This window comes from Homalodisca vitripennis, chromosome 2 (assembly GCF_021130785.1).
Source record: "Homalodisca vitripennis isolate AUS2020 chromosome 2, UT_GWSS_2.1, whole genome shotgun sequence".
NCBI classification, from domain to species: domain Eukaryota; kingdom Metazoa; phylum Arthropoda; class Insecta; order Hemiptera; family Cicadellidae; genus Homalodisca; species Homalodisca vitripennis.
The window spans coordinates 12905127-12933123 of NC_060208.1; the positions used below are offsets into that span (position 1 = coordinate 12905127).

Here is a 27997-nt window from a genome sequence, read left to right on the forward strand (position 1 = left end):
GCTACCTCTGCATGAATAGGAACAAGTACAAGGAAACGCAAGACTTTATATATATATATATATATATATATATTATATATATATATATATATATATATGAAATTATTTGTACTATATTTTTAGTACACCTTTATACTACTCGAGGGTAGTGGAGAAGTTTCATTTCTGTCTATCTGTATGTCTGCACGAAATCTCGAAAACGAACTGATCTTCCCTACCTTGAATACACTTAAATTATGCGTGGATATTCATTTCTGGATGAGGAACACTGAATTCAATGATAGCGCATGGAACGTTCACATTGCAATTGTGGCAATCATGTGGCAAAGAAAGAAGAGCTGAAAAAATAAATGTGTAAAAAGACTTGGTACACTCCTAACATATTTTAACCCGTGATATATAACCCTATGTGGCCAGCATAGCAAGATTATTTTATGGTGACACGGTTTACAGAATTGTATCATTCAGATACTGATATGAAACCCGGGTTATAATGAAGAAATTCGTAAATATATATTATTCGTAAAAAATATTTGATCGGTACACTTAAACTTGCCATGAAACTTTATTTCTTTATAGTTTATATTCCGTGCAATTTTTTGTCGTTTTATATGTCAAATACAAATAGGCGATACATTTTATATTATGCCTTAAATGCATATGATGATTGTTACGTGACACATGTGTTGGTTTTAATTTTAAGCCATTTCTAAGCCACAGATCCCAAGTTGTCCAGATATCAAATAAATCATCCAAACCAATAGACCTTACATATGGAGTCCCCCAGGGGTCTATCCTCAGTCCTGTGCTTTTCCTGCTTTATGTCAACGAAATAGAATCATCGCTTCTGCATGGAAGAACAGTGCAGTTTGCAGATGATACGACTCTTTTTTCAATGCAAGATCAAGCGAAGTTTTGGAACAACAGGCTTTTGTTGATATCAACAACTGTGTCCAATACTTCAACAGCCTCAACCTCACAATATAATCTTCAAAAACCAACGTTTTAAATTTTTCTTTGCGCACTGCGGGCAACCAGTGCGGACCTGCCATCTTGATGGCTGACTCCGCACTGGACGAAGTCTACTCTTCAAAATTCCTTGGAATGTACCTTGATCGAGGACTGACATGGAATGTGCACATTGATCATGTTTGTGCCAAAATCTGCTCAGGCATCTTTGTTCTGAGGTCTTTAGCAAAATACTGCCCGAGTCAGGTACTGATTACGGCGTATTATGGCTTGATATACCCCCACCTGGCCTATGGAGTGATCCTTTGGGGAGCTTGCGCTAACACTCAATTCCAAAGAGTTTTCAGACTCCAAAAAAAAGCAATTCGAATCATCGCTAAAATCAAATTCAGAGAGTCGTGCAGGCAAGTTTTCAAGAAATTGCAGCTGTTGACTCTGCCATGTCTCTACATATTGGAAACAACTATGTTTTGTGTGAATAAATGTACCTTAACCAGAGGACAAGACATACACATGTATGAGACACGTGGCAGAGCAAACTACCGAACTGGTAGACACAGAACGGTGGTTTATGAACGCCTGCCTTCACAAGCGGGTGTTCAATTCCTCAACAGATTGCCCAATCCAATCAAAGATGCTCCAACGCCAAAGGCGTTTAAGACTCGCCTAAAACGCTTCTTGGTGTCTCAAGCATTTTATAATGCAGGTGAGTTTTTGGCTTTCAACTGGGAGGCCGCCCAATTTGAAGAATGACACCGCTGTTCGAAGTGGGTTGCATTGGCGATGAATGAAAGAGGTGTGACTTTAAACATTGTATGTCTGTATGTGTATTATAGTATGAATGACCGAAATTTTAGGATATTATTATTAATTGACGTTTGCCATACGATGTATTATTGTCTCAGCAATAAAACAGATTTGATTTGATTTGGTTTACTCCTACCTTGTAATAGTATACTAAATAAGGTAAAGCAATACATCGTAGAGTTATTCTATCAATAAATAATAGTATTGATGGTGTGCAGAGATTGATAAAATAATAATTTTTAGGAAATACTTTCTGAGTCGGATTCCATAAAACATTAAGTATTAAGAAAGTTATACAAAAAGGATGGGTGTGTAATGATATTTTGTAACAACATGGAAATGAGAAAGTATGCTATGTAAAGATAATGTTGTAATTGCCTGTCAGATAAGGTTGTAATGTTGTAAATTTATATTGTTCAAGTATTCTATTAATATATAATTGTTAAATATTGATATTAACAGAGCTTAATAGGCCTAATCTGATTTTTCTGAAGGAACACATAATCAGACGCGGATCTGTTAGATTTTAGCTAATTAACCTTGTACTACATACAACTCATGTCAGATGTTGATAGGTCTAATTTGAGTTGTCAGAACGAACACACGATCAGACGCGGATCTGTTAGCTTTCAACTAATTATCCTTGTATTACATACAACTTATGTCAGATGTTGATAGGTCTAATCTGAGTTGTCAGAATGAACACATAATCAGACGCGGATCGGTTAGCGTTCAACTAATTATCCTTGTACTACATACAACTCATGTCAGATGTTGATAGGTCTAATCTGAGTTGTCAGATCGAACACATAATCAGACGCGGATCCGTTAGCTTTCAACTAATTATCCTTGTACTACATACAACTCATGTCAGATGTTGATAGGTCTAATCTGAGTTGTCAGAAGGAAAACATAATCAGACGCGGATCTGTTAGCTTTCAACTAATTATCCTTGTACTACATACAACTCATGTCAGATGTTGATAGGTCTAATCTGAGTTGTCAGAAGGAACACATAATCAGACGCGGATCGGTTAGCGTTCAACTAATTATCCTTGTACTACATACAACTCATGTCAGATGTTGATAGGTCTAATCTGAGTTGTCAGAAGGAACACATAATCAGACGCGGATCTGTTAGCTTTTAGCTAATTAACCTGATAATACAACCGATGTCAGATTTTGTGAAGGTATGATTGAACACGGCAACGCAATGTGTTCGCTTTATTTATACATACATATTAAATTTATGTGTATTGTATAGTAAAGTGTTATCATTTCCTTAAACACATTAAACGTGTATTTGCTCAAATTAAAGTACATTTTATAAAACAGGACATTTAAAGTAGGAGTTTAATGTTCCGAATTATTTAATAACCGGTTCATAGTCAGTAAGGTGAGTGTATGTGCCAACGTAAAAAATATTTTTTTTATTTCTTTCGCTTCTTATTACTCTAATTTTATAGTAATTATAAATATTATATAATTTAGCTGTTAGAATATCTGTGTATATATACATTTACAAATCTATCATAAAGTAGCTATTTTTAGTGTGTATATTTAAAAAAAAATCCTGCATTAAAAATGAAAGTCCATTATAGAGGGCAATATATTTTATACAAATATAAATTTCACACTTACAGGAAATAAGAATGCATTAATGAACGCATTAATTCATGTGTTCAACTCCCAAATATACTAATACAAAATTAGTAAGATAAAATTTGGGATTGCCGGACGCCGAGCGGTCTAAACGTTGGACTTTGGGTCCGAGTTAGAGATAGCGCAGATTCGATTCTTCTCTATGACCGAAGCACTTTTTTTAGTACCATCGACCTTGTACTGTATCGACTCTCCACCTTATTCTGTTTGATAAGATCTTCGCGCAGCCAAATGGTCCATGAGGACGGACGGACAGAATAAGGCTTAAAATGGGATTGGCCTCTCCTTTTTATTAAAAAAAAAAATCACAATATAATCCATTATAATTTCCTTTAATACCTTCGGAAATGTAATATATTAATACATATACAACTATTTTCTCCAGTGTCATACTATCTCTACTTTACCCCAAACATTCCTTAAAACTATTGTTAAAATTGGAGTACTTTATAACAATAACTAAAAGTACGTGTTATACTAGCACTAAGCAGTTTTTCTATCACAACTTTTTTATATCTTCCTATAGGCTCCTATTTTAAAAATAACGAAATACAATGTATTTTTAAATACTTAATAAATAATATTTATAATAACTTGTTTTATGATTTTAAGTTGTAATCGACCTTGAAGTTGTAAGTCGAGTTAAATGTAATATTGATGAATTAACGTAAATTGCTTTATTGACTCAAATATTTCAGATGTTTGATTCTGTTAGCCTTTAATGTAGCATTCAGATATGTGCTTATGCAGAAATGTATCACCAACTCCTTCACCTCTATGACCTTGCCAATCTAGAGAGATTTCGTTTAATCTCATGGTTATTTTTACTTTACTGTTATACAGATTTGTAACGAATATAAAGAAAGGAAAATAAATAACCACAAGAATACCAACAGCCAAGGACTCAACAACAATTACAAAACCAAATTAATTAGTACTAAACCAAATCAAAGTACATAATTTGAAGAAACAATGCAATAAACAAATTTATTTCATTATTGACGAAGGATGTTTGAAGGAGTATCAGGTTTGCATCGTTAGTGGGACAGCAACAGAAGATGAAGATTGGAATCTGGCTTCCTCTTCAAGTGCCAATAAACCATAAAGGTAACGCAAGGAAGCGGAAGAATCCAAATCCAAATTATATTTGAAGATATTGTATCCAAACAGTGTACTGAAGCTACGAATAAACTAAAGAACAGGCTGCTCTACAAAAACTGAACCATTTATCCATGAACCATATAAGACCTCGGATTGATTGGATCAAATACCAACTCCCCAGCCACCCAATCGCACACAAAATACCGAAGGTAGAACTAAAAACTAAATTATATTGAAAGATAGTGTATCCAATCAGTGTAGTCAAGTGCGTGATAAAACAAAAGAGCAGACTACTCTACAAAAACTGAACCATATAACTGAGCTCAGATTGATTGGAGCAAACACCAACTCCCCAGCCACCCAGTCGCACACAACACACACGGTGGTGTTGGATATTGTGCTTTTGTCACAGCAACAGAAGACGAAGATTGGAATCAGTCTTCCACTTCGTGTGCTAATAAACAATAAAGGTAATGCAAGCAAACAGAAGAACCTAAAACCAAATTAAATTTTAAAATACTCTATCAAAACAGTGTAGTCAAGTTGCAATACACAATCTGAACCATACACATTAGAGCTCGGATTGATTGGAGCAAATACCAACTCCCAAGCCACCCAGTCGCACACAACACACACGGTGGTGTTGGGATGTTGCTATGCTATTGTCACTTCACAGAATGGTACATCCTCACACATCTGTAAAATGGAAATACTGAGGGAAAATCAATATGTACACGTCATCTGTAATGAGCAGAAGACAGAATGGGGATGATTTTACAGAATTGGATAAAGACATCTCTCTTTTCAGCCCACGTCTTTGTTCTGAATGTTTAAGTCGTAAATTATGTTGGAAATGTTTAGCATAAATTTCTTCCAATTATTAAATTTTTTAATTTAATAGTTTTCTTGTGACCTATCTTCTCCAAAGGGCTGATTTACCGGTTGATCAGCTGTTTTTGTGTTATTTTATGTATCTCTTTGTACACTACACAGTAATTTTGTTCATAATTTTAAATGTCTTTGCATCATAAGCATTATGGCGGATAAAGATATGTAATTGTCTCTATTTGTGTTAAAGTAGCGGGCTAAAATGTACAGAAAATAGCGATTTGTTGTGAACCCGTACCGAAATAAATTGTTTTCGATACAATGACTTAGGCTTTCAAATGATACCAATCAAATGGTTCTAATTTTCAAAAGCATTAATGCAATACAATTTCACCTTATCTTACTGTATTTAAAAAAATAATATGCTCTCCAAGGGAATATTTCCAAAATTCCTCAAGAAAATTGGGTGGTACCCATATTTAAGTCAGGTGATCTTGAGGAGGTAATGAACTATAGGCCAATAGCTATAAAGAACACTTTAGTAAAAGTGTTTGATTACATCATACTATATATTGTCTCTTTTACTTTAAAAATATTCGGTCTCAAAACCAACATTGTTTTTGTTCAGGACGATCATCAGCTACTGATTTACTAGTTTACCAGGGATATACTACATGTTTTTTTTTTGAATCCTTCGATAGGGTTGGCCATAATCAGTTCATAGCCAAACTTCTATCTAATGGAATCCTTGGGTCTCTCCTTCTTTGCTTTAAGAGTTATCTTTCCAACCGACAACTTCTTGATAAATTTGCTGCATCAATTTTTTTTAGCTATTAGTGTCACCTCAGGCGTACCTCAAGTCTCACATTTAGGACCCCTCCTTTTTTAAATATTTATTAATGATATTATTGTGGCCATATTAAATGCATGGGTATTCCTGTTGGCCGATGATATTAAGCTTTTCAATGAGATCTCTATACTCGGAACTGCAGTCGTCTTCAGCATAAAAGTTTCAGAGCTAAACAATGGCGTGAGGAAAACGCTATGTATGACCTTGAAGAGCAATAAATGTTGCCTTAGATCTCTCTATCATTTTTGATATTTTTTTGATTTTTTTCACCACGCACAAGGCTCTATGGCCCATGTGGGACTAATTTCATTTATATTATGTGTACTGTGCTTGTTTGCAAATTTTGAAATAAAATTGATTTTGATTTGATTTGATTTGATAGCCTATTTTCTATTTAATTTCCGTGGAGGGTAACCACATTATTCGATACTCTGAATTTCGTTATCTAGGTATTGTCTTTGATACCTCTCACAGTCCATAGAGGCACATTGAGGATGTTTATTCCAGAGCCAACGGGAAACTCAGCTTCCTTATTAGACTTCCTGTAAATGCATTCAACATACATACTGCTGGTCAATGGCTGGTCTCCTCACTGTAAATGTGTATGTGTTTTGTTGGAATGAGAATTGGTTTTCCCTATCTTGAAGTGACATTTGAAGACTCGTTAATTGACTTGGACTTAGGTCCTTATACAATAGAAGATGACCAGAACACCACATTTCTGTCCAAGCTTTTAAAACGTTTTATTGACTCTTCTCATCCCCTCAGTCGGATCGATTGAATCTAGAATCGTCTTTGGTCACAGGCAACGTAATAGAACCTATAAGTACTTTAGTTACTGTCGATTTCATCGCCTTAACAATGGCATTCCCTCCGAATTTGATTTTTTTGAAGAAATAAGTGTGGTCACTTTTAAGGGAAGGGCTCTCCAGTTTTTAGAATTTCACGTGAGTGAAGACTCCCCCATCATTTTAGTTTGAGATTTGTATGGTTAGCATACCTCTTGAACTTGTTGTATTCCACATTATTGTTGTATTAATATGTTCATTGTTTATTATATACTGTAGCAATTTGTTTGTACCGTTGATAAATTTGTGGATTTGCTCGACATGAAATTAATACGAAACTAAATAATCTTCACACCTAACTACTGCATATATCGCTAATTATTAAAAAGCTTCGGCAAATAAAGTGAACGTATGATTACCAACTTGGTTTTTGCATTTTTACAACAATTTAGGCAATAAGATGTAAAAATATAAAAGGTAATGTTAAAAAAGCTTTATTTACTACGCTAATAAATACCATTTCAACCACATCGATAATCCGATATGTTTTACGGTACTGTAAAAGAAAAGATACAAAGACGATAAGAAGAAAGGTTTTCTGGGAGGACAAGAGAAATGATAGGTATTAACAACGAAAAGCTTATATGATAACAAGGGCGCTGTAGCATGTTTGATCCCGTCCTAATGACCCTACTACAACACGTAGGGCAGAGAACACAATAGGCTCTCCTCCGCTGCTTACATTTATAACAGTAAAAGATAGCAATTATTCAATCTTATTATAAGTAAATTCTTAAAACTGAATATGAATTTTTGTTTTTGCGCCTAACCTGAAATAACCATTGGTACCAATTTATTATACTGATAATAGCTATCAGTAAATAGATTGTAATAAAAGTGTTATCTAATTCTAATAAAGTACTAAATCAAATATTAGTTAATTAATAACATTTCTAGAATTTCTTATTTTATAAACTTGTTATTTCCTGACGGCTCCCTGTTTACATTATATGATTTAGTAATTGCTCTCAGTATTTTCAATATTTGGAATTGGTGTTACTTCCAAGTGGATTATTTTTATAATAAAGATTTGAAAACTTTCAAGTACGAGTAGTAGTTAACTGCAGAAACCAAAAATGCTTGATTGAGAGGTCGCCGCATTCTTCAACCTCTTTTCTGTTTAATAATCTACTCTTCATAAATACAACTCATGTTGCCACTGCTGGTTACATATGCTGGAATTCTGTAGGATAAAGCTAATTTCCCCGTTCTCTCCCCACCCCCACTTCTGGCTAAATATTCTGGTACTATGTAGGATGAAGCTAATCCTACCATTCTCTCCCCACCCCTACTTCTGGCTGCACGTCTGGCAATTATGTAGGATAAAGCTAATCGCTTCATTTTCTCTCCACCTCTACTTCTGGCTACATATCCGGGTATTATCTAGGATAAAGCTATTCCCTCCATTCTAGTTCAAGTTTAAGTTCTTTATTAAGCATATTGACAAAGTTAACAGTGCATATGCCAAGTCAATACAATAAAACATTAAATCAAAACAATCATTCTAAACTTTATTGTATAAAGAATTGTAATTAAAAAATTATCTACATAATAATATGCCTTTTCAGCAAGAAACAGCCTCAACTTTCTCCTAAAACATTGTGACTCTGTACCAACTGTAAGCTTAATGGCAGTCTGTTAAAAAAATCACTGCAGAATATTTCAAATGTTTCTTATAAAACGAGGTGGAGTGTGGAGGGATGTTCATAATGCATCTGGGATTACTTCACGTACCGTGCAGTGTGATGGAAAAAACTGTTCAAAAAGGTGGAAATTTTTATGGAGATAGGAAATGATTTGAAAAATATAAATGGAAGGGAAGGTAAGAATTGTGTTTAAAGTAAAAAGGTCTGCACGTGAAGTTCGGGGTAAAACATGTGACATTATTCTCATGGCTCTCCTTTGAAGCCCGAAGACAGACTTGGTTTTGGTGCCTCCGAGCCCCAAATGCAAACTCCATAAGACAAAAATGGATAAATGATACCATAATACGCAGTAACAAGAACATCAATGAACGCAAAACGAGACAGCTTTCTGAGCACAAAAATACCTTGACTCACCTTCTTGCACACATACTCTAAGTGCATAGTGAAAGATAAGTTACAATCTAAAATGAGGCCAAGAAATTTAACGACACCTTCAGAGAAGATAGGTTCAGCGCCCAGGTGGATACTGAGTAAACTATTGTTTGGCGTGTTCCCTATACAAAATCCAAAGAGGGCTCGTTTTAGAGATGTTCACTTGCAATATGTTTAGTTCCACCAAATTCGGAAGCGCATTTCCTGCTAAGAATGTATTGAGCTTTAAGCAATCTTTGGAAGGGCTGGAAAATGTTAGGGATGTTTCATCTGCATAGAGGCACAGATTGGGCCCAGATAAACTCTGGTAAAGGTCATTGATGAAAATAAAAAAAGTACAGGGCCCGAAATAGAACCCTGTGGGACGCCCTTCCTGTACATTTCTTGCTTGGAAAATGCACTACAGATGGTTTTGGACGAATCGACAGAACTCACCTCAACACACTGGGTTCTTCCCACCAGATGAGATTGAAACCAACGATGAGCAATACCTCTAATTCCCATGTTAAAAATTTTATTCTGTATAAGGTTATGGTCAACAAGATCGAAGGCTTTGCTTAGATCAAAGAACAAGCCGCTAGAATGGTTTCCTGAGTCGATAGCGTCAACAATATTTTGGACAACCCAGAACATCGCATCATCAGTTCTTTTCCCTTGGGTGAACACGTACTGATGACTGAATAGCAACTTGTTACTCTTCAGAAAACTCCATAGCCTATTTAAACGACTTTTTCAATAACTTTTGAAAAAAGTTGAGATGATCGATACTGACCTATAGTTGGAACATTCCAGATTGCTGCCCTTCTTATAAAGAGGGTTTACCACAGAAAGTCTTACAGAATCTGGGAAGACACCTGTTGAAAATTAATGATTGATCAAATCACAAAGTGGCACAGCAAGTTCTGTAGCAACTGTTTTTAGCAAAGCTGATGACACTTCATCGTATCCAGCTGAATACTTTGTTGTCAAGCTGTGAATTGCTTCTACTGTTTCAATGGGATTAGAGGGTGATAAGAAAAACAAGTTTAAAGGAAATATATTAAATAATGAAGAGCTATCGCTGTTTGATGACTTAACACTCTCGTGACCAACATTAAGAAAGTAATCGTTGCAAACCTCCAAGGGATCGTCAACCACCTCTCCAGACTGACCTCTAATTACAGGACACTGATACCTTTTTTCATCCTGTTTTTTTAACCTCTACTTTGATTAACAAGGCCCCAAAAAGTTTTGGTCTTGTTGGATGACATATTAATTAAGCTGTTGTTGTACACTCTCTGATTTGAGTTTCAGAATGAGCTTACGATACAACTTTCTGAGGCCAAGATATCTCTGAGAAATAGGCAAATCTTTTGACTCCACATAACAGTTTCTTAACTCTTTTCTAAGCATTAATGCTTCACCTGCACTATTTAGTTTGATCTTAAACTTACCATTTTTCGTGAAGACTTTTCTCCTTACTAGAGGGAAGCAGGCGTTAAAATGAAATTTTATATCCCGAAAGAAGATATCAAACTTTCTGTTTACATCATTCATAGAATAAAAATCAACCCAGTTTTCTCTGCTCAGAAATTACTTGAAGAGCCTTATATTTTCCTCTGAAAAAAAAAAACACGTGTATTACAGGATAAAGCTGGAGTACTAAGTATAGCCGTATGTGCATGATGGTCAGTTAAATATGACACTAATACAGAGCTCCTTAAACAGGGTTCAGACACATCTGTATAAATATGGTCAATCAAGGTTCGAGACTCCTTAAACTCTTGGGTATACGAGTGAATAGTCTGACGTAGTCCAAAGGAAAACTTACAATTTATAAGGGTTTCAGAGTCGTTAGAAGAAACTAACAGATCAATATTGAAATCACCGAGGACAATAGTATTATCACAATCCTTCATGATGGGTGAAAGGCAACGATAGATATTTTCGTAAAAAACTTCTCTATATTTTGAGAGGGGTCTATAGACTCCGACCACCAGAAGTTTTATACTGTCCAACACAACCGAAATAGTCGCCAGCTCACAGACACATTCAACACAGTAGGCAGCGACATCAATGGGCAAAAATGTAATACTTTGCCTTACAAAGATCGCTCTCCTACACATCAGATTACATATTCTGTATGATAAAACTAAACTCTCCATTCTCTCTCCACCCCTACTTTTGGCTATATATTCTGGTATTATGTAGGATGAAGCTAATCCTACCATTCTCTCTCCACCCCTACTTTTGGCTATATATTCTGGTATTATGTAGGATGAAGCTAATCCTACCATTCTCTATCCACCCCTCTGGCTACACATCTCGGTATTATGTAGGATGAAGCTAATCCTACCATTCTCTCTCCACCCCTCTTTTGGCTACACATCTCGGTATTATGTAGCGATGAAGCTAATCCTACCATTCTCTCTCCACCCCTACTTTTGGCTATATATTCTGGTATTATGTAGGATGAAGCTAATCCTACCATTCTCTATCCACCCCTCTGGCTACACATCTGGGTATTATGTAGGATGAAGCTAATCCTACCACTCTCTATCCACCCCTCTGGCTACACATCTGGGTATTATGTAGGATAAAGCTAATCCCTAAATGTCATATCACAATATCAAGGAGGCATAGTTCCTAATATCTGATGTACATACAGTCACACATTCGTTTATTAAGGTGGGAATGACAGTGTCCAATACATTACATGGTGTTATTTTTCTCTGTCGTACCATGTCCTATAAGTAAAATATATACTTTGTCTTTGCTATTTGCATAACACTACACTTTTTATACATGTTACCAAAATTCAGGTGTAAGTGTTAGCAGCTTTTTTTTGTTAAATTTGAATTGTATTATCATTATTATTTTAACTCTGGTCTTAGAATTTTTATTTCATAGTCAATTTTTCCTTGTTTCCCGATCATGAAAAAATGCATACATGCACATGACAAGGAAGCTAATTCTGTCAAAAGAAAACTAAGATGAAATTTATAACAACCCTTTTTATTGTAAAATTTAGTAAAGTAATTAACTTTAGATTATAAGATGGGATTTTTGTAGCTTCTGAGACCAGTAGCTCTCAGTGAAATATTCAATTCTCACAATCGAAGGACGTAGGTTTTTTTAGCGAAAGCATTTAAGATCTAATATGATGGAGCCATATGAAATTTTATTTTTTTATGGATGATTGCTCGCAATTTAAGTTAGAACAAGTACTTTTTTTATTCATAGAGATGCAAAGTTCATACTAACTGCTCTTTAAAGCAAAGGTGTTAGAAGTTAAAAGAATAGAGAAAACAAGTATTGACCACTGGAAATCACCCCAAATAGAATGATAGTTCAAAATGAGTTCTAACACATAAATTGTCGTAAAATGTATGTAATGTGTTTGAGATTTTATTACATGTACTTTTAATTATGTATATATATATATATATATATATATATATTATATATGCATAAATATATATTATTATATATATATGTGTGTGTGTAATACTTGTTATTTGTGAACATAAAACATTTAGAATCACTTACGATAACTTCCTCATATTGTAGGACCGTAAAGATATAGCAATAGGATAATACGATGAATTTATCGAACGGATCAATATTTATTATTATATTATTTTGAGTCGAACTATTGCTAACCAGAAGCAGCAGTCATAAACGGAACTTCAGCTGAAGCTTAGTCTCCGTGATGCGGTTACAGTTATGGAAATATACTTGCACAATACCTTACTGGACTGACAATATTCACCCTCTCAACTTACCCTTTGATAGTTGGACCGAAATATAACATAGTTTGTACGAAACTTTCATGACTTTTACATTTAACTATGTTATAAAAATAGTACTCGTATGCATCAATCTCATCTCTTTTTTAATATAAAAAGGATATAAATATGTTTACGTCTGTCGATGGGACGATATCATAATTTCTACCCAACAAAGGATATTCGAGACAAAATTTATATCCGCCTTAGTTTACAACTTTGTGAGGTTTTGGCAATACTTTATAGACAAGGGTTTCTGAGAAATAATTAGCACAGTCATTCATCAGTGTTTGCTGCTTTTTTCTATGTAAACCATAATTGATGAGCGATGGGGAACGTTGATACAATTCGAATGTTGACTTCTACTTTTCATCTTCCGCTTAGTGCAGCGTCTGGAATCTGAAGTTCTCAAAATTGAGTTCTGGAATCTGGAAGGTGAAAAGTAGTTAAACTCAACTATCGCATTTAATCAACTCTTCCTATCGTACCTATGTCATGTGTACAAAACTTGGTTAGTCAGCCGTACTTAGGAATTATGTCTAAAATATCGTAGTGCACTCAATTATGCATCTGATAGATAATGAGAACATTCCTTCACATGGATTACACTTGATTTTTTAGTATAGTAGTATCTGATATAAATATTATGCAAAAGTTTCTTCTTGAGCTTCTTCGCCCACGAATTTATTGGGATCTCTTCTGATGAACGTGGACTCCAGATTGTGTATATGATGGTTTCAGGTTTCAGTGTACACATGAGGCACACAAAACGCCAGGGCAGGTAAAAATAGGCTATAGCTTATAAAACTATAAAACAAACGTGTAATTGCATTTCCAAAACAATAATACTTATATTTATTTTGTAATATTTTCCACGGATAGTGAGGGACACTTTCTTAAAAGCAAGACAGAAAATAACTTCAACATAAGAAATAACATAACATTTTTGAAAAACTGTCATCCTTAGATAATAAATTGATATGTATGACAGTTAAATGATATTGAAAACTAAATATTCCAGTAACAAAAGATTAAAGGAAGTTTCTAAGTATATGTTTCGATTAAATTCTGTTCTGGATCTGCACAGCAAGCACAAAATATTTCACTGTTTTACTATTGTTGCTGTTTGAACCATAACACAGACAATAGTCATGTACAGGAATTTTATTTATAGTAAAATAGACGATAGCATTGCCTAACCTCTCTTAGAAAACTAAGGTCTAACAGACCTTCATCTAGAAAAGAAGTATAGTCCTAGTCCGATGGCAAACCTTTAAACTATAGACCAGAATAGTGTTTCAGGAGGAAGTAAGAAGACAGGCTACAACAAACTGGCTGCGGGGGACGACAGCACTGCGGCTGACACCAATAATGCTAACCTGAACCAGACCAATATGACTACACCTTAGAATTACAAACCAGAATTGTGTTTCAGGAGGAAGTAAGAAGACAGGCTACAACAAACTGGCTGTGGGGGACGACAGCACTGCAGCCGACACCAATAATGCTAACCTGAACCAGACCAATATGACTACACCTTAGAATTACAAACCAGAATTGTGTTTCAGGAGGAAGTAAGAAGACAGGCTACAACAAACTGGCTGCGGGGGACGACAGCACTGCGGCTGACACCAATAATGCTAACCTGAACCAGACCAATATGACTACACCTTAGAATTACAAACCAGAATTGTGTTTCAGGAGGAAGTAAGAAGACAGGCTACAACAAACTGGCTGTGGGGGACGACAGCACTGCAGCCGACACCAATAATGCTAACCTGAACCAGACCAATATGACTACACCTTAGAATTACAAACCAGAATTGTGTTTCAGGAGGAAGTAAGAAGACAGGCTACAACAAACTGGCTGCGGGGGACGACAGCACTGCGGCTGACACCAATAATGCTAACCTGAACCAGACCAATATGACTACACCTTAGAATTACAAACCAGAATTGTGTTTCAGGAGGAAGTAAGAAGACAGGCTACAACAAACTGGCTGCGGGGGACGACAGCACTGCGGCTGACACCAATAATGCTAACCTAAACCAGACCAATATGACTACACCTTAGAATTACAAACCAGAATTGTGTTTCAGGAGGAAGTAAGAAGACAGGCTACAACAAACTGGCTGCGGGGGACGACAGCACTGCGGCTGACACCAATAATGCTAACCAAAACCAGACCAATATGACTACACCTTAGAATTACAAACCAGAATTGTGTTTCAGGAGGAAGTAAGAAGACAGGCTACAACAAACTGGCTGCGGGGGACGACAGCACTGCAGCCGACACCAATAATGCTAACCTGAACCAGACCAATATGACTACACCTTAGAATTACAAACCAGAATTGTGTTTCAGGAGGAAGTAAGAAGACAGGCTACAACAAACTGGCTGCGGGGGACGACAGCACTGCGGCTGACACCAATAATGCTAACCTGAACCAGACCAATATGACTACACCTTAGAATTACAAACCAGAATTGTGTTTCAGGAGGAAGTAAGAAGACAGGCTACAACAAACTGGCTGCGGGGGACGACAGCACTGCGGCTGACACCAATAATGCTAACCTGAACCAGACCAATATGACTACACCTTAGAATTACAAACCAGAATTGTGTTTCAGGAGGAAGTAAGAAGACAGGCTACAACAAACTGGCTGTGGGGGACGACAGCACTGCAGCCGACACCAATAATGCTAACCTGAACCAGACCAATATGACTACACCTTAGAATTACAAACCAGAATTGTGTTTCAGGAGGAAGTAAGAAGACAGGCTACAACAAACTGGCTGCGGGGGACGACAGCACTGCGGCTGACACCAATAATGCTAACCTGAACCAGACCAATATGACTACACCTTAGAATTACAAACCAGAATTGTGTTTCAGGAGGAAGTAAGAAGACAGGCTACAACAAACTGGCTGCGGGGGACGACAGCACTGCGGCTGACACCAATAATGCTAACCTAAACCAGACCAATATGACTACACCTTAGAATTACAAACCAGAATTGTGTTTCAGGAGGAAGTAAGAAGACAGGCTACAACAAACTGGCTGCGGGGGACGACAGCACTGCGGCTGACACCAATAATGCTAACCAAAACCAGACCAATATGACTACACCTTAGAATTACAAACCAGAATTGTGTTTCAGGAGGAAGTAAGAAGACAGGCTACAACAAACTGGCTGCGGGGGACGACAGCACTGCAGCCGACACCAATAATGCCAACCTGAACCAGACCAATATGACTACACCTTTGACCTCGGAGACCGGGGAGACCTCCGAGTCCAGTAGTGCCTCTGACTTTGAGCTGGAGGACGACGAGTTTTCTGATGACACCGACTGTGGTAATCTTTTTCTAGACTAATTTTTATTGATTTACATATACGTAGTTTGGATCAAGTTCGAATTGAAATAAAATATTCTTTTATTTTTGAGGTGGAGTTGGGGCTGTTTAGCCGTCTTTCCACTTAACCTCAAGATAATATGAAACATTCATAAAGTACGTGTTACATTCTTTTCAAAATATACTAGAAAGATGTAAAAATCGTAATAAACTAACCTGTACGTACTGGAATAACATTGATTCAACAAATTAAAATATTAATTTAAATAAAATTATCTTATTAAATTTTAAATCCTTGTACTATTAATTTAAAACCTCATTCGATCAACCATTCGTTCCACTCGCCCACACGCACCTCACAGGTACCACAAACCTTCTCCCCTATTTGACCCACAACCAGTACTCGACCATCACCCTGAAGTTAGCACGGCTCTTGATATTTCTGATATTGTCAGGGAGTGAGTTCCATAAACATCAAGCTTGAACATTGAATAACCTATTAAAAACTGATGAAAGGTGGATAGGAATAGCGAGTAGAGAAGCTCACCGACTTAAGGGTCGTCCACTGATATCAGATATGAAACTAAAATTATCGGACAGGTAACTAGGAGACTTTAACTTGATGATCGAGTGTAAAAAAGTGTGGATATGTAACTACCAAAGGTGTACAAGCTTCAGGAAAGATAATTGTTGGAAATAAAGAGAAACGCACTCAGAACGTGAAAGATTGAAAATAAATCTTGTACAGTAGTTTTAGACACGCTGAAGCCTGTCCAACAGCTCAACAGTTATGTCGTTTGTCACTATATGTAAATGAGGAAACACAAGAGTCTTAACCAATATTACTTTGAGGGGCGAGTACAGAGCAAATAGTTTTAAACAATGAGTTCTGTCAAATACCCTGTTATAAGGTGCATTTACTTGATCACCCCATTTAATATCTGTGTTCATAATTAGGCCTAGTCCAAATTGTTTTTGTATGACATGGCTTCAATAAAATTTGTGTAAGAAATGCAAAACCGATTTATTTAGTTAGCAATGAATAGTTTTTAGACCATCTAACGGACTATATATATATTTAACAATTTCACTAAAAATGTTTTTATATTTTAACTAATTTTTGACGCAAATTGAGGTCTGGTTTGATGCCGTAAACGCGAAGTAAATAATTAAATAATACATTATTACAAGGCCTGTTCGAAATATAAAATCTAATATATTACCTGGAGTAGGCAGAGACAATTATTCATATTATATATATATATATATATATATATATATATATATATATATATATATATATATATATATATATATATATAAATACGAAGTCAATTTCTATTTACGTATCAAACTGATTTAGATTATCGTATTTAGCATACCGATAGACTAACTTAGAAATTTTGTCAACTGGTGATTGTATTTGAGAATGCTCTTCGGTAATTTCTGTTACCCATTAGTTATTAACCTGAGGAAGAGATCAGATTGCAGATCCCGAAACGTTGTGTTACAGTTCTAGGTAAAGTGAATGGTAACAAAAACACTTATCGTCGTTGTACTAAAATGTTCATTACTGCAGTGCAACAAATATCCGAATAAATATTGTTCCACTCACAAATATTCTTAAATCACCAAACTTTAGATAAAGAATTTAAAATTTAATGAATTCAATTAAAGTTTTGATATTTCTATTCGTGTAAAATTATTTATGAAATCCTATTAAATTTGAGATATGTATTTAAGAATGTTAGCCGTTTAAAAAAAACTAAATTTATCTTTATAAGATTGTAAAGGCTATAAAATTTCAAGTTACTCTTTCAAAAGAATGTTATGTGATTTATTTTGTTGCGTAAACTCTAAAAGTTTACCAATAATGTCCAAGAACAGTCTTAGAGAGAACATTTGTCAGAAAAATATGATTTATATGTACAAAGTCGAATGTTTGAAATATAAGCAAAATAATATGAGCTGAGATACCATTATGTTACACAAATATGGCAGATTAAACAAACGTGGTAGACTAAAAAAACATGATATAGTTCAACAAAATCTTACTAGTTATCAAACCTCTAGGTGTACGTACTCAGAAATACGTCTTATATATTTTGTCGTACTAGAGGAACACTTAGTAAATGTTTAACACAACTTGTCTTCCTGCGCTTGAAAATAGTACACTTTCCTCTCCAACAAATACAGCACTTTGTGAAAAGAAAGCTTTCTACTCGCGTGAATTGCATTGACCACAACCAATATGTTTGTAACAGTTCAGATCATTGTAACAATGTGAGGTCAGATAGAGATTGTATTCCGTATTACATAGATTTTCATGTTTCTCCATCCAGGAGATGACTTATTTAATGGCTGTATACAAGTTCTTGTTGCAGCAAGACTTATTATATTAACATTACTGGATCCGTGCTGGGTGTACATAACAGATCCGGACTACCACTTTCCACCACTTTCATGAAACCTGGATTGTTTACAGAGTATCTAGTGAAAAGACATCCAGTTACCATGAATATTAAATACATTTTGGTATATTTATGCTTCTTATTTTAAAAACATTAGACTTTATACGGTTTATACTCGTAAACTAAAAATCCGGACAACAATACGCCATATCTCTAGAAAAAATAAAGTGAATAAAAACGTATTTTCGAGAACATTTTACACGTTACACCTTTTACATAAACAATATTGTTGTTTTGTTTTCTTGTTTCTCAATTCATTTTTGAGTAATCTATAAACGTGTTGATTGCATAGTAGAAAACATTACAGTTACTGATTTATTAAAAATTGTTTTTCATGTTGAATCTTGTATTCTGAACTATATAAATTTTAACTCTAAGTAAGAATGTAAAACATTGGATTTAATGAATCCTGTTGGTCAGAGATGAATTATATGATTCATTACAGACCTACATATATTTTATTTTATATTAGATGTGCAAAAAATACTATATTAGGTATTAATAGCTGTTCATATTTCAGACAGCATTTTTCTAACGTCTTTTGAAAAGCCTTTGCCTTCGTAAATTTAGTTTCTGTAATGGACCTCTTATAAGCATTTACCGTTATCAATAAATTCTTGGAAATTGTTATTATCAGGCAATAAGTTACATTAAAAATCCAATGTTGATAAAGCAACGTTTATTATTTAGAAAAGTAATAAAAAGTCCTGAAACTTGAACTGAAATATTAAGGTTTGAAATAGGTAATTGCTTATTAATTTACAGAAAGCAAGTATTTCCCTCATTAAAAAAAAAATTATGGTTGCCTGTAAAGTCGGTTTTACGGGCGAAGATTTTACGTGACAACGTCTTTTTCTCGGTAGAATATTTATTGATATGAATATTATTAAATTGCACAATAGGAACAAGGAATTGAATGAAGAATTGCACAAATTTTAACTATAGAAATATATTTTGTTCACTAAAACATTGTACATAATTTGAAACTCGTAATTAAAATTTGTTATTGTAAATGGTAAAGTTGAATAAAACATTTACTAAAATTGGAATTTGAAATTCTTGCTAAACACAAACTCCGCGCGTGGTGATTGGTCGGTTTAGTTCGTTTGTTTGGTCGCACTGTTATGACAGGTTAGAGGTTATAATTTGTTATTTTAAATGTTTTACTAGCAATACGCGCTGTTTCTTCTCAATCGACTGAATTACGATTGATTGCAGAGTGATTTAAACTAATAATTTACTTAACACTATCAACATTTGTCAATAGTATGACATAACCTATAAACTCAGTTTCTCAACTTTTGTGTCAATCTAACAATTAATCAATCAATCATAGTTTACGATAATGAAATATCAGTGTACAATTATTTACCTTTATTGTTGTAGTTGTTGTAAATGACGAATCTAAGCACTCCACATTTTCACGAATAAACATAGTTATCTGCTTTATCCCGTGCGGCGGACCCACAGTTATCTGCTTTATCCCGTGCGGATCCCGTGCGGCGGACCCACTGGACGGGCATCGTAACGTTACCGGGCGTTACACTTTTTCATGAGTGACTCCGAGCCGCAACCTAATTTAAGACGTTGTCACGTCAAAAGTAGAAAAAGATCAGAAATAATGCTAATGAATTACTATAAATTAAAAAATAGTAGTTGTATATACCATACAATGTTTTGTTAATATTTTATATAATTATTAGCTCTGTTTTACCATGTTTTATAGATTTTTAGTGTGATGATTACTTGCGTTGTTTCTAGCCATCAGAGATTTCTTGGTTGCATAAATAGGATACGTAATTATAATCAAAAATACCGTAAATCTAATATTCTTATTGTATGTTATAAACTTTATTCAACTTGATAGGGGTGTATTCTGTTATGTTTTTGTAAATAAAGGTGAGAAATGGGAAAAAATACTATTAACATACAACTTGCTCTCGTATATTGTATAAAACATCACTAAAACTTCTAACTTAACTCAATGGTTAGAGGTTTTAGAAAATGTATAGACATAAGGACCTTATCCTAATCCCTTGCCTCATTGATTGAAGGATGTACTATATTAATCCTGACCAACATTATAGCAAAACTGCTTTAAAACATTTACATATATGTACCCATTACGTTACGTATATAATATAGACCTGAAAACTTACAAAAGTGAATAACAAAGGACAATTACTCACGCATGACTTTATAGTTTATTTTACATCCCTAAGATTGGTTATGATAAAACAAACTGATTCGAGGGAGAAATGAAATTTCCCACAGCCAGTCACAACATTTTCAGAGTGACAGCAACACATAGTTCTTGAACGGGGTCTGCAATTCACAGTTTGAAACAGCGGAACAAGTAGACATTTCTATTGATCGGTAACATTATAGTCACAAGTGTTACTGAATGTACCTCAGTAAGCCACCCCTTTCCATTCACCATTGTCCTGAAAAGTATTACATGGAGACAAAGGTAAAATCTTCAGTTACTGTGATTTTTTTCAGCCAGAGGTGAAATTTTTACATCCAAACCTCATAGTCCTTTTTAAAAGACTGTATTTTTTAGATTTTCAATATCATTTCCCCCTCTAATTTGAGTTAAAATACAATACATTCAAAAACAATATAATTCTTTTAAATCTACTAAATAGATATTTTATATGATCCGCAAATAAAAATATAGTTTATTGATTATTATTCCCATAAATCGTTAGCTCTCCATATAAATTTAACTAGTCTACTAATTGTGGCTCTGTCTATGAAAATTGTTAAGTGTTAAAACATATATTCGCTATTAGTTAGAGTTGATAGAAAATAGTTTCATATAATAGAGTATTTTACAGTTTATTAGAGTAAACGTGACGAAGATTTGTTATGACTGTTATAGATGAGGCCCTGACCTGTAATGTGTGTGACCGAAGCTTCAGCACGTCTCGCCTACTCTCTCAACACCAGCAGAAAAAACGACATTTTGGGTAACAATTCTGAAACATAAATGATGTACCAGTATCCTCATAAAAGTAATTTAATCAGCTTCAATTAACAAACTGTTTCAAGTTGACAGCCACAAACATTAATACAGAGTTTATGTTTTCTAAAGCACAGATTAGACAATAGAGAATTGTTTTCTAAGAACAGTAAGATACTTTAAGATTTTAAGATGCCTCGCTCACTCTCTCCTCACCTGCAGAACAATGGCATTTTAGATCAGATTTCTGAATCATAAATAGTATAACATTATCCTTGAATAGTCATAAAAGGAAAATAATCAGACATTAATAATAAATTAATACGTGTGAACACGTCGAAATACGCGTAAACACGTGGCAATACGTGTAAACACGTGGCAATACGTGTAAAGACGTGGCAATACGTGTAAACACGTGGCAATACGTGTAAACACGTGGCAATTCGTGTGAACACGTTACAATACGTGTAAACCCGTGGCAATACGTGTAAAAACATGTCAATACGTGTGTACACGTGGCAATACGTGTAAACACGTAGAAATACGTGTAAACACGTAGAAATACGTGTAAACACGTAGAAATACGTGTAAACACGTAGAAATACGTGTAAAATGCCGCAACCGTCATTTTTGCAATTGCTAGAAGCAAAACTCGCACTAATGAATTTAATATGCTCTCTAAGATGGTGAGTTACATCCATGCAAATTAAATAAACAATACGTATGTTTATTTATTATGTAAAACATAAGAAATAAAGATTTTGTTACTGACAAAGAAAGAAAACCTGCCTCACACTTAAAATTAAATACAAAGTGCTGAAAAGTTTTATTGAGCTACTTTTCAAGCAATCGTGACAGGTTCATTTACAAATAGTTACAAATAAACTAGTTTTACTGCTATTTTACGGTTTTCTTTATACGGCTTCTATCCAAATACCTTATTCTTATCAGTAAAAGCACTAAAAGAACAAAATATCTTAAAATAACTACAACTAATAAACTACAGATAATAAAACGAACTTTTACTGGTTTACGCCTAATATTTGATATATAACAATTCCTTTTTGAAAAATAAAAACTAACGCTCACCATATTCTAAACTGTCTAGAACTAAAATTTGTTTTAAATGCCTAACTGTTTTAAAAACATTTTTTTGGAATGCATTGTGTGATATTCGTAACATATTTTCCCAAATGCCAATGTTTACAAAGTCGATTTTTGAAACATTTTATTGAATGATATTGGCTAACTAACCAATTAAATCATTATTAAATTCCATTTCTATAACAATCCAGGCTGTATTCTTCAAATGTGATGGAAATCAAGCGATTAGACACTGAAAACTTTAAACACTAACATATTTTTAAAGTGTTACTTACGGTCCGAAGGGTGTTACTCTGTGAATAAACATTTTGAGTTGCACAATCCGCTATTATAGAGGCTTATACATCTATAATGTCCACATATAGGCTTATTTTATCCTTTCTAATGTACATGATTGGAGTTTATTGGTTTGTTATACTAATGTATATTTTTATATTGTTCTACTGTTTAATGACACCACTATCTTGTTCATGTATGTAATGTTACTAATTTTATGTAACATGTAATGTCACTATCTGTTCAATCCATGTATGGTTGGTATTTTTTCATTACTAAATAAAATTAATTTCCAAGGAATGAAAGCATTAGTTTTAACATTTTATTTTGAGATAAGAATTAGTATTAGACATTATTGACAGATTAAAACATTTTTTTAATTTTTAACAACGTTTATTGTTGCAGTTATCGATTCATCATCACTATCTTCACAAATCGGTTCACAGACTGAGAAATCGCACACTCAAATTATTTTTAATGTCTTCAAACGTGTTTACTTGTTTAACAAGAATAAAATAAATAAATATGTAGGCTATATATGTATTTATATACAAAATCGAGTTGTAAAAGATTATTGCTTCCTTCAGTATACTCATACAAAGCGGTTTGTGTCAACGTTGTGGTCATACTCATGTAATAACTTTAATGAATAAAATTTATAATTAAAATATATAAAATTCATCAAAGTCAATGGGCTGCCAATTTTGAGTAGTAAATAGACTTGCTGTTCCGTCTTTAGTGTGATAAAAGTATTGTAACAGAGGTAAAACGTCCCTAGCTTTTGTGCATGTTTGTATATTTGTATGTTTGTATATATATTATATGCAATATTTAAGTGCTAATTAAACCTCTGTGTATGTCAGGTTACGTATACGCATTTATAAAGTATACTTCTATTACTTTCAATTATTTAGACCGGCCGGGCGGGTGATTGGGCTTGAACGGCATAAATGGGTGAGAATGATGACAACTCTTTGTTTTTCCACAACGAATTGTTTAGAACTGGAATCATATTTTGAATACAAAGATTTTTTTTTAGTAGTAATTCTGTTGATAAACTTAAATATTCCATTGCAATATCAGAAGTATTTCAAAAAACTTTGACGAACTTTTGATTTATTTAAATGATCTTCCTTCGATAGATATAATAATATTGACAGAGTGTTTGGTTGAGGGGGGGTAAAGGAGGGTGGACCATTGACGGGTTTGACTTTTGTACTTACTGATAAGCAGCGTAACAAGGCTGATGGTGTAGTTGTGTACTACAATAACCGATTGTCAGTTACTGCATCACAGATTTCTATAGGTGACACGTACGGCATAAAACTCTACTTTAATTTTTGTCATAAAACTTTTTGTCTCGTGGCTCTCTACCGTACTTTTGACTGCGACATTCAACTTTTTTTGGATTCTTTAGAACATTATCTTGACAGTTTGAATAAGGACGAAATAATTTATCTTAGCTGGAGATTTCAACTTTGACTTGCTTGAAACAAACTCCCCTTATACTGACAGATACTTGAACTGTATAGTAGGTGCTGGTCTCATTCATTGTATAGATAAACCAACAAGGGTAACAAAAACTAGAAAGTCATGCCTGGATCACTTTATTATACGATATAACGACATGAACAACGTACAGGCAGCTGTGTTACAGACTGAGATTACTGATCACTATAGCACTGGTCTTACCATTACTTTTTCCCGTTACAGCACCATCGGTTATGACAAATACAGCTTCACAGACGATTATAGACTCTGCACTCTTGTCCCGTAATCTTGCTCATATTGACTGGAAGACGATTTTTCAGAACGAAAATGTAAACGGTGCTGCATACGAATTTTGTAAAATGGTAGGCCAAGCGATCGATAATTCTAGGAAACCAATTAAAAAGTCATCTAGATTCAAGAGGCTAAAGCCTTGGATTACAAATGATCTAATTAAATTAATTCGCGATAGAGATAAATTGAGCAAAAAAATTCAAAAACAGCCTTTTAATATAATTCTTAAAAATAATTATCGAACGATAAGGCAATTTATTGCCAATTCTATCAAAACGCCTAAGCGTATTTACTACAGGGCTAAATTAAACGAATATCAAAATAATCCTAAATTGTTTTTGACTGTAATTAACGAATTGGCAGGTAAAAAGAATAATAAGGGTTTAATTTCCGGTTGAAAGGTATCTGCCTAATGTACCAAGTGTTACTCACGGTGTATGTAAAGAAGTCGCTAACGATTTCAACATGTTTTTTGCTAGCGTTGGACATAACTTGGCAAGTTCAATTAACACCGGGGGTGCATTAATTATCGATGATGCAGATTACGGGCGAGACTTCACTGTTCACGCTTCGGACTGTCACTGAACTGGACCTATTCAGACACATTACTGCACTACGTGGCGGGTCCCGCTCCTGGTTATGACGGCGTCACAGCTTCTGCACTCAAAGATAATATTCATATTTTCTCTAAACCTTTTTCTACATATTTTAAATCTTAGCTTGGCGTACGGTATATTTCCTGATAGTTTTAAGTTAGCTAAAGTAATCCCACTTCACAAGGCTAGCACATTTACGGAGAAAATAATTATCGTCCTATTTCTTTGTTAAGTGTGTTCTCTAAGGTGCTGGAGAGAATCGTCAAAGAGCAGTTTGTAAATTACCTTCAACACAACCATATTTTAGCGGAGTGTCAATACGGGTTTAGGGCTGATAAAAACATTTCAGACGTTCTCTTTGATGTAAACAAAGAAATCTATCATACTTTGTCAGATGGTAATGAGGAGCTTTTTAATTTTCCTTGACCTAAAGAAAGCATTTGATAGTGTAGATAGAAACAAATTAATTTACAAATTATCAGCTATAGGTGTAACGGGTAATGCTCTCGCATGGTTTAGGAGCTACCTTGCGGACAGACGGCAGTTTGTGTCTGTCTGCGGTGTGAATGGCGTTGAGCTTCCTGTGGATTATGTGTAGTTCAAGGAAGCACTCTGGGCCCTGTATTATTTTTGATATACATTAACAACATTTCAAAACTGCAGATTCATGGTAAACTATTTCTTTTTGCTGACGACACGCTAATATTATCAAAGGTAAATCTTGGCAGGATGTTCAAAATAAATCTTTAAATGACCTCATGACAATTAAAAAATGGATGGACCAAAATGTGTTTATCACTTAACGTCTCAAAAACTAAATTTATGCCCCTTTCTCTTACATCAAATTCAGATTACAACTTACACGATTTAATTATTCATAATTGTAACAATCACTATAACAATGCCTGTGGATGTAATAAAATCGAGAAAGTGTCGTCATACAAATATTTGGGTGTGTTGTTTGATTCTCGAATGAAATGGATAGATCATATTAATTTCTTAAAAAATAAAGCAAGAAAGTATATATTTGCTTTTAGGCAGTTAAATAGCATTTTGAGTTTTGATGAAGCTAAAATCGTTTATTTTGCTTATGTGCAATCCCTTTTTTCTTATGGCATTCTAGCTTGGGGAGGTGCTTTTCCTTCACATATTGAAAGTTTAGATATACTTCAGAAATCTATTCTGAAAGCCGGTTTTTGGGAAGTGTAGACGATATCCCTCTGATTTATTGTTTCGAGAAACAGGAATTCTGCCAATTAAAAAAATTTTTATTAAAGTCTTATTTATTCATATTTACAAACATTTCGGCTCAATTTTTTCTACAATCCCACATTTTTATAACACAAGATATGCAAATATAGTCGGAATTAACACTATTCACCAACACAAATCATTTGCGACAACAAACAGTTTTTATCTAGCACACATTTTATTATCGAAATTATTCTAATAGTTTTAGAAATTTCAAGCTGTTTGACTCTCCCTCTCTTGAGGTTTTTAAGAAACATGTCAAGGAGTTTTTGATTCTCATAAGCAGTGAGAGGCCCAGTTACTTATCTCTGTTGACTACAGACGGACCTAGAATGTCTGACAACTGACTGACGGCATTGTCCCCTCTCCTCTCCTCTTCAAACTATAGATAATAAAATCCATTCACTTAAGTAATTAGCCTATTTTTTGTAACTTTTGTTCACTCAATATTTTCATTTGTTTTTGTCTACTTTCTCCTCAATATTGCTGATTATCGGAATTCGAGGTCATATCCGTCGTTTATTCTGCTTTTAGATGTCTTCTTTTAATTATCAAAATTTTATAAAATTAATCTACACTCTGCTCGAGATAAAATTCGAATCTTAACAATTTCAACTCGAGTCTACGCACAGGCCATTAAGGCCCATGTAGGGCTCTTTTTCCCATTATTTGAATTTATCTAGAAATTATGTAGCAAATTTAATGCTGTTTTTACTAGGTATGCGTCTATGGATGTGGATATGTATGTGTATGTATATACATGTATATGTATATATATATATATATATATATATATATTATATATATATATGTTTCATCTATTAATTCATTATATTGATTTATTTATGTAACATAAGTCTTTTTTATATTATTTCATGTTTAAATTATTTAATTTTAGATTTTGAATTGTATTACTAGAATACTATTGTATGTTCATATGAGTTAGAATAATATACAAATGCTACATTTGTTATCATTTCAATGTAAAGATTTTATTAATTTTGTATTTCATTTCTTTGTGTGTGGAAATAAAGTGATTTGATTTGATTTGATTTTGTGCTTGTTTGAGTAGTAGTATTCAACTAAATGGATAGATATTATACACCCTGCTTCACCCCTTTTCTCATCAGCTTTATCTTAACCGTTTATTGGGCCATTTTTATCTCAGCTGTACAAATATGAGCGTTTTTACAGAAAACTATAAGACGGAAGCATACAGAATCCTAATAACTTTTATATGTTTTTAATAGTTGATTTTAATAATGATTTTGTATAGGTTATGTT

General features: G+C 34.2%; 1 protein-coding gene across 1 annotated transcript in view; it reads left to right on the forward strand.

The window, feature by feature from the left end:
* Positions 1–27997, forward strand: part of LOC124355540 — a 45083-nt gene that overhangs the window by 11153 nt on the left and 5933 nt on the right. The window contains exons 2-5 of the mRNA XM_046806704.1: positions 14213–14314; positions 14479–14484; positions 16075–16269; positions 21624–21711. Of these exons, the coding sequence (XP_046662660.1) occupies positions 14213–14314; positions 14479–14484; positions 16075–16269; positions 21624–21711 (391 nt within the window). The remainder of the gene's footprint in view (positions 1–14212; positions 14315–14478; positions 14485–16074; positions 16270–21623; positions 21712–27997) is intronic.